Source organism: Trichoderma atroviride, chromosome 1, assembly GCF_020647795.1.
Source record: "Trichoderma atroviride chromosome 1, complete sequence".
NCBI lineage: Eukaryota > Fungi > Ascomycota > Sordariomycetes > Hypocreales > Hypocreaceae > Trichoderma > Trichoderma atroviride.
This window is the reverse complement of record NC_089400.1, coordinates 7045779-7054310: the sequence shown is the minus strand read 5'-3', so window position 1 is coordinate 7054310 and position 8532 is coordinate 7045779. Positions and strand designations below refer to the sequence as shown.

The 8532-nt window shown below is 50.3% G+C and overlaps 3 protein-coding genes across 3 annotated transcripts; 1 reads left to right on the top strand and 2 right to left on the bottom strand.

Annotated features, from left to right (window-relative positions):
• The first annotated feature begins 1080 nt into the window (after positions 1-1080).
• Positions 1081-3378, top strand: TrAtP1_002559 (uncharacterized protein). Its single transcript, XM_014085193.2, has 5 exons — positions 1081-1447; positions 1509-1613; positions 1673-2055; positions 2115-2179; positions 2254-3378. Exons 1-5 carry the CDS (start codon positions 1298-1300, stop codon positions 2691-2693), a joined length of 1143 nt encoding a protein of 380 aa, XP_013940668.2. The 5' UTR covers positions 1081-1297; the 3' UTR covers positions 2694-3378.
• A 225-nt stretch (positions 3379-3603) lies between these two features.
• TrAtP1_002558 (uncharacterized protein) lies at positions 3604-5856 on the bottom strand. The gene has a single exon (XM_014085307.2). The coding sequence runs from the start codon at positions 5635-5637 to the stop codon at positions 3661-3663; it is 1977 nt and encodes a 658-aa protein (XP_013940782.2). The 5' UTR covers positions 5638-5856; the 3' UTR covers positions 3604-3660.
• Positions 5857-6753: 897 nt separating this feature from the next.
• Positions 6754-8245, bottom strand: TrAtP1_002557 (uncharacterized protein; the record flags this gene model as incomplete). The annotated part of the gene is made up of 3 exons (XM_066111516.1): positions 6754-6819; positions 6880-7585; positions 7644-8245. The coding sequence occupies 3 exons, from the start codon at positions 8243-8245 to the stop codon at positions 6754-6756; spliced, it is 1374 nt and encodes a 457-aa protein (XP_065967592.1).
• Between the last annotated feature and the right edge of the window lie 287 nt (positions 8246-8532).

The window sequence follows — 8532 nt, the reverse complement described above, 5'->3', positions numbered from 1 at the left end:
AAGACAAAGCCGAAACAGTTGGTCGCTAAAGAGTGGAACTGTGGGTAATTCTTCACCCTGTTTGGGTTCGTCGGCAGCCCTAGCAGGTCCAGAGAAAACTTAGAGGGTTGCGTTGTAGAAGGGCGCTGAGGGGGTAACAGCTAGCAGCTCCCAGCTAATTGGGATGGACATGAGCCCGTAGCCGAGGCCTGGTCGCCTCAACTCTATCTCGGGCAGTGCTGCATGTGCCGGAGTTGTAGAGCTCAGGGCTGGTCAGAACTCTATAGACGGGCATGCTCTCTCTATCACATTTACATCTACCCAACACGTCGTCAGCCGGGTTAAATACCAGCGTTGCTAAACTCCGCCATCACCAAAACAGGGAGTGGAGTTGGAAGCACATCCGGCTAGCTGGCTGTCAACAGGGAGTCAAGGGGCGAAGATATCGGGGATACGAGTGTCAGTTGGATGGATAGCCATAGCTTCGTTCGCGGAACAGATTCTCCCTGCCATCTGCCTGCGCTGTTGCTGTGAAAGGGGCGGCATTCAACTAACGCAGGCACTTGTGGGCGGGCGCCGAAGAGACACTAATAGTCTAATACGCACACATGCCGTGGCAGGGGGTGATCTCCTTCAGCTCCCCCACAGATAATCACTGCCAGTCCAGAGAGCTGGGGGTTTGTCGATTTGGTAGCATTCTACCCACCGACGAATCGAGAACGTGGCTGTCTTGCACGGAGTGAGCGAGCAAGTCAATGCAAAGCCGATGCGTGCCTGGGGCCTCGAGATAGATCGCGAGATGCTTGGGCCTCTTTGGCCCGTCACGACAATGCTGCTGCCGCATTGGGCTAATATCCGCGTCGGCGAGGGCTTGTCTTGGCCCCCGCAAGAGTTGCTAACCCCTGACATGACTCGTACTGCCCCCTGCCGGCTCCCCAGTTTTATACTCAACTTCGTTTTTTTCCCACGCTCCCACTGCGCCACTGACGGAGAAAATTCTGTAACTGTTGAGATTGAGCGGGAGATGGCGAGAAGACGGTCTGTTATAAAGGGCAAGCAGCCGCCGATCAGGACGCTACGTAGATACTAGCCTGCCGCTTCCTGGAGTCTGCGATGCGGGCAGGGGCAAAAAGCGAAATTTAATTGCTACTTATGCTCGAACCGAGTTTTGACACTGCCATTGTTGATGCTATAAGAGATGTGATGCTTCGTGTATAGATATAGACATTGACCTTTCACTTTCCGCTCGTTTCCGAAAGGCGTTTTCTCTTCCTTCTCCCTTCGCCTTCGACAACTTTTGCATCAACCCACAGCCGCGATGGGCGTTCCAAATCGTGGTCCACAGCTCATTGCTGTGGTAGCTGTGCTCCTGGCCTTTTCACTCACGGCCATTATTCTCAGATGCTATGTCAGGATAAGCCTCGTCAAGGCCTTTGGCGTGGATGATTATCTCATGGTCTTTGCCATGGTAAGTGACGGACAAACCACGCATTATCCACGATGACGAGTTGCTCACCCTCCGACTGCAGATGACCTTTATAGCTTTCTGCTCTGTATGTCTCACGGGCGTACATTATGGCACCGGCCGCCATTACTGGGATCTCCAGGAACACGATATCCAGGAAGCGTTGATGGTAGGTGTTGACTACAATCACAGAGCCTGTATTTCTCAGCCACTTCTAACATCACACAGTACTGGTACTTCTGCTACATCTGGTACTGCGTAACAATGGTTCTCACCAAAATCTCCATTGGATACTTCCTTCTCCGCATCACCGTCGAGAAGATACACAACTGGATCATCCTCATCGTCATGTCGCTCAGTGTCATCACGGGCATCTGCTTCTTGTTCATCACCACGTTCCAGTGCCACCCCATTTCCTTTTTCTGGAACAAGAACCAAGACGGAAACTGCATCAACATCGACGTCATCATCGCCTTTACCTACCTCTACAGTGCTTTTAGCGTCATCTGCGACTTTACTTTTGCGCTGCTCCCCATTGTGCTCATCATGCAGCTCCAGATGAACAACAAGACCAAGCTTGCATTGATCCCCGTCATGCTGATGGCTTGCGTGTAAGTTCTTAATTCCTCTCTTTTCTTTTGTTAGGCCTTTGCTAAGTATCTATAAACAGTGCGAGTATTGCCGTCGTTGTTCGATTCCCCTATGTCAAGGACTTCAAGACCCTTGACTTCTTGTGTAAGTTTACTCCTACCAAGGGACCCCTGCCCTGTTTCTTCAAGTTCAGATTAACTAACAGGGGCGTTTTGTAGGGGCCACGATCGACATCGCCATTTGGTCAACCGTCGAACAAGGCCTGGCCATCACAGCCGGCAGCCTCGCCACCATCCGACCGCTCTTCCGCAAGATTGCAGCCAAACTTGGCTGGTCGACAATGGGATCGAACTTGCCACCCACCGGAGAATCCGCGGGCAACCGCCAGACCACCGGCCGATCGAGAAAGAACAAGTCAAGAGACCCCTTCAGTCTCGCGACTTTCAACCGCGAAGAGGACGAGGAGTCAAACGGACACATCAAGCTGGTGGACAATTACCCCGGAAACTTCCAAACGACAATCACCACCATCACTGCCGATCCGAAATCCGTGTGGAAGTCGTCGAACCGACACAAGGGGGACAACGAGAGCGAGGAAGAGCTGCAGATGGAGGGATCAAAAGTCAGAAGCTTCCTCATTACTGAAGAAAATGTATGAAGCAATCTGTCATGGAGTTTCGTCAAGGAGGCTGGCATCTTTCCTCCGCCCACTAGTTAATATCACCTAATCACCTACCCGACGGGCCATCAGAGTCGCGGGGATTGACAACTAGATATCGTTTGCACAGCAGATGAAAGGAATCAGTTGTCTTAATTCTCCGTCGCTCTGATGGGCCTGCGACATATACCCAATTTACAAGCGTTAAGAAGCCTCCGATCTATACGTTATGGAAGTCAAGTTGGTTGCCTGGTGTCCCGGCTATGCCAGTTGGCAAGCCTGTTGTCCCACGCTCCATGAGAGACAGTAGTTCCCTACGTGAGATCATATAGGCTCTGTCTTCTCAGCTTGTTTCTGAGCATTTGTGTTTTAGAGCGAGATGCGAGATACAATGTGTTACGTCTTACCCAAAGATAGATAGATACCTGAGAGAGCAGCGCATGCTCAACACATTACAAAGAATCACAGATCCAACCGCCACAAACGGGGCTGACTGTCGCCCCCAACACAGTTAAAATGCCGGAATTAATGAATACTGAACCCTCGGTTTTTATCCAAGTAAAAATAATTAGTCGGCTTTTCACCTGGTGCTCGAATACTTTCCACATTAAAATTTTGCCTTCTAAGCATCCCCGCTACCCTATGATTCTGGGAATTAATTGCCCTTTTACCATCCATATATCCTTATAATACAAAACATTGATTACGTTGCTTGCAATTAAATCAGGGCAATTCAAGTAAGGTTTTTGTACCTTGCGTTTTAAACTATAAGTCGGCTTAGCCTATAAGAACCCGTTGATTACAACTGCAAAACCAATACAACTTGACGCTACAACTATAACGTCAGACGTAGGTATCAAGGGCTAAGTGGCCGCTGCATGGCAAATTCCAGGTAAGGGCTCGGGATTTTAGAAACCGTATAATCTATTCGTGATAACCAAGAAAGAGTGTACAAGAGGGCTTTATCTCAAACTCTTTCAAACACAGGCATATAGTCTATCGGGCATTTGACTTGAAGTGTCTGCCCCCCCGGTAAGTCGACGCCATCAGCACCCTTCCAGCTCGCTCCCTTTGGCAGATATACCTCTATCTCAGTCACACCAGGCTTCAGAACCGGGCAGCATAGATATTTATCACCAAACATGTACTGCTTGCCGACTTCCCAGCATTTTTCATCCTCTGGAAACTCGTAAAATAGCGTCCTCATAACAGGTGTTCCCTTCTCGTGGGCAGCCTCCATGAGCTTCCTGGTGTATGGCCTCATGCTTTCACGCAGAGTCATGTACTTTTTACAGATGCTGTAAATCTCCGGACCGTACGACCACACTTCGTTATCTGCGCCGCTTACACACGTTGCGCCGCCAGTGGTGCCTTGTTGAGGCTTGTGCGGTTCTCGATCGCCATGGAGTCGAAAGACAGGGCAGAAAGCACCCCACTGGAACCAGCGAGCAAATAGTTCTCGAAAGGCTGGATCGTTGGGATCGCCTCCGTGGAATCCCCCGATATCGGTGGTCCACCAGGGGATTCCTGCGATGCCCATGTGGAGTCCTGCTGCGAGCTGATTGTTGAAGCTGGACCATGAAGAGGCAATATCGCCGCTCCAGACCAAGGCGCCGTATTTCTGGCTGCCGGCCCACGCACAGCGAACCAAGTTTACAATCTGTTCGTGCCCTTCTTTTCTAAGGCCGTCGTAAAATCCTTTTGAGTATGAAACGGGATAGAGGTTTCCGATGCTGAGGTTGGAGCCGAGGTGGTACCTGAAGTTTTCAAAGTCATAAGCTGTATACTCGGGCTCCGCCTCATCCAGCCAGAAGACTTTAATCCCTTTGTCGTAATAATTTTTCTTTGCCTTCTCCCAAACGTACTCTCTTGCCTTTGGGTTGGTCGCATCAAAATGAACCGTGTTGCCCTGGAACTCCATGACGGTGCGTATGCCACGATCCACGCGGATGAGATAGCCGCGCTCGACCATTTCCTCGTAATTCTCAGAGCGCCTATCAACCGTGGGCCAAATTGAAACCATCAGCTCAACCTTCATCTCCTTAAGCTCCCGAACCATTGCATCTGGATCTGGCCAGTATGTGGGATCAAACTTCCATTCGCCCTGCGTCGGCCAATGAAAAAAGTCAATGACAATGAGATCTAGAGGCAAGTCTCTTTTCTTGTATTCTCGGGCAACATTGAGAAGCTCTTCCTGAGTTTGATAGCGCAGCTTGCATTGCCAGAAGCCAAGGCCGTATTCCGGCATCATTGGGACTTTGCCAGTCGCATTCGCGTAGGCTTCCTCAATCTCTGCTGGGCTGTCGCCTGCCACCACCCAATAGTCCAGAGTTGTGGAGGAATATGCCTCGAAGCTCATAATATTACGGCCTAGAACGGCGCGTCCAACAGATGGATTGTTCCACAGAAAGCCGTAGCCAAGAGACGAGAGCGCAAATGGCACGCTTGCTTGGGAGTTGCGATGGGCCAGTTCAAGATCGGTGCCCTTGAGGTCGAAAAAGGGCTGTTGATACTGTCCCATGCCATAGATCTTTTCATTCGGATCAACACTCTCAAAGCGCATCGTGAGGTAGTAGTTGTCTGTCCCAAGAATGCCTTTGAACTCACGAGCCGAGACCTCGATGGCGCTGCATTTGGGATCGAGCACGTCTCGCCGATTCCGCGTATACTCCTCGAGAAGCAACTCTCCCTTGGAGTTCCACACCATGATCTTGCCCGACTTGCTGATGTCGGCTTTGATCTTGCCATTGATGATGATGCCGCTCTTTTGGGTAATTTTAATGCTGGGCGTTGATGAAGCAGGCGGCTGGAGCGCCCAGTCCTGCTGCGGCATCGAGGGGAGCTTGGTTGCGCGAATTCTCAGCGCATTTGCGCCCCATGGCTCGATCCATAGCGTTTCGCCGTCGTAAGTGAAGACGAGGCGATTTTCTTCAGAGTGTAGCATCGCGAACTGATTCCTTCTCTTATGCTTCTATCGTGCTCTGGCGCGCGTAGATATATCAGACTCAATAATACAATCACGCTGAGCGGTAACCACAAAAGTAGAAGTTGGAAGATTTCTTTTCAGCAGCTGGGCTTTAAACTGAGCTCAGCAATAAATTTGGAGCAAATGTAAGTGTAAGGCGACTATGACGACTGCGTCTATCTCTATGGCCACCACCGGAATAATTATCTCGGTCTGACGTGATGCGAGAGAAATCCCCCGAGTTCCCGAGAAGACGGTTGTAAGCACCTCTCCATCATTCCTCTGACCAGACCGCGAATTGCTCCCCTCAACAGCTTCCCACAGCTCTTCAGCACACCCTCTCACTTCCCGGCTCGCAATTTCGCTGATCTGGCTCCACCCCCACCGGACTTTTGGCGGCGTCCCTGTGCTGGGGCCGTTCCAGCTCCAAGTTGCTGCGTATTTACAGGATAAAACTCTCCGATTCATACCATGTCAACAGGAACCTCGAAAGATGCAATGTGCCAAGCTGTAGTCCAACCTGATGGCTTTTACGGTGGAGTTGTAAACAGCACAGCCTACTCCAGCTTTGTGGTAAGCGCGCCTATAGCTGAGGGAAAGGTAAAAAGCACACAAGGCTAAAGTAATTAACCGCCAAAAGCTATTGGGTTACGGGTACACGATGCGGGGATAGAGAGCCTACCAAATTATTTCCGGTGGAGAGATGACACCAGGAAAGAGAAAGAGCGAGAAAGAAAAGCATGAATGTAGGAACCAATTTGATCTCGTATATTGCTCAGGGCATAGGGTAAAGGCTACAGGCCAAAGTGAAATCTTCATGCTCGAGGCCCATCCCGATCGGATACAGCCGGAGATGCAAGTATAAGCCCGTTAGAAGAGACAGCAACTTCCATCATGCATGTTTTGTTTTAGTGGTTAAGTCACCGGTGGGCTGCGCATAGACGTAATTGAGCTTTTCCATAAGGACTGTGAGATTTATAGTTATTATAACCAGTATATTTGTACTAATCGAACCTGTTACCCACTATCAAGATTGGGATGTCTACACAGCGACTAGAAACGGTCTCTCCATTTTGGCGCCTGACCTGACGCTGGTTAGGCTCCAGAGAATTCATAGGCGTAGGCAGTCGAGTTTGTTGGCGGATCCAGAGTGATGGTGAGCTGTGAATTATCATTGCTTAGTATGCGCGATCAATCTACAGGAGCATCTGGATGGCTTACCGTGTCTGAAGCATAGGAGTACTGTACCGTGCCGAGATCAACAGGGCCGTCAACCTCACCTTCTGTCCCATTCCAATCAAACCGGTAAACGTGAACATTGATACTTCCACTTGGTCCAAGGCCAATCTGGCTGAGATTACTGACGCTAATATCGTAAGGCGCCTGAATCGTTCTGGTACCAGCCAGGATCTTGATCGCATTTCCTTGGCGAGTAGCAAAGGCATCAAACTGAGTGTCGGAAGAGGCGGTTGTCACAAGCCTCTCACCACTCATCCCTGCATAATAGTGATACACCTGCCACTCACCGTTGGGATAGTAAGTGCCATTATTGCTGTATACAAGATTGGCCATCCAGTTGTGCAGATCAGAGCCGCTGGCCCAGTTGGCGCGCAAGGCACGGATATCGTGACGCTCGAACTGAGACATGTACCACGCTGCATTCGCCGGGTTCTGTTCTGATTGCAACGCATATTCGTTATTGTCGATTGGCCTCGCTGGTGCGCCAAATCGTGCGAGTAGCGTATTAAAGTCTGGCACAGTCAAATCAGGGCAGCGATTCCCTGATCCGATTTGATGCCAAGAGTAGTGGTCCGGTACAGTGTCGTTGCCAACGATGGATGGGAGCCAGGTGAGCCAGTTGTCGTTCTGGAGGCCGGGTGCACCTGATAGAGCTGGGCCGCTGATGAGAGTTCCAGGCAGTCCAGCTCTGTGGGAGGTATTAGTATGTTCCAAATGGCATAATGAATGACAAAAGCCAGACGTACCTGATAAGTGTAAAAGCGCGGTTCCAATACTCCAGAAACTGATCCCACGTGCGAGGCCAAAAACCCGTGCCATCGGGCTCGTTCCAGAGGTCAATGATGAGGCTATCCAGCATGTCACTATTCTTCAGATCCGTCATCAATTGAGACCAAAAAGCCTCCATCTCAGTCCAATTCCCATTGTCACCGGGGAATAGAGACGCTGATCCCTCGCTACCATCTGCACCCCACAGATCATGAGGCAGGAGGATAAACTCTCCGCCATATTTGCGCGTGGTTCGGTAATTTGACAAGGCCGACTGGAATCTTTCAGTATAGCCGCTTAAACCACCTGTAGCCCATCCTCCAACGGGGAGCTGAGCTCCGCCGGCACGATTCGCATTGAAGTTGAACCCCGTTACCAGATTCTCAGGGATCTGGGTTGAGGCAGATGTGCCATTATCTGGCCAGCCGTAGATGAATCCAGATGCAAGAAATGTCGCCGAGCCATGAGTTTGGCCGATATCTATAGTTGCTGTCCCTTGGGATGACTGTCGAGTCTGCTGAGCCGCCGTACCAGAAGTGGCAATCAACAACGGGAATAGCGAAGCAATAGGACGAAGCATTATGGCAAAGTGATTATAATACTTGAGAGTGCTCTACAACAATACGATTTCAAGGAAGGCTTATCGCTTTTATTCGGCTTTCTTGCAACATGCAAAGGTCTTGGTCCTTGGAGATCAACTACCCCACCGGAACAAAGTGCCGGCATGCATTTTCTTGTTTCTCATCCAGTAAGTCTTCCACGATATCCATTGATGCACCGTGGTATTGAGCAGTACCGCTGCGGAGAAAGAGCGAGATCTGGAATCAGGGATTGAGATCTGACAAGCCAGGCTGCTTCTCCTCCACA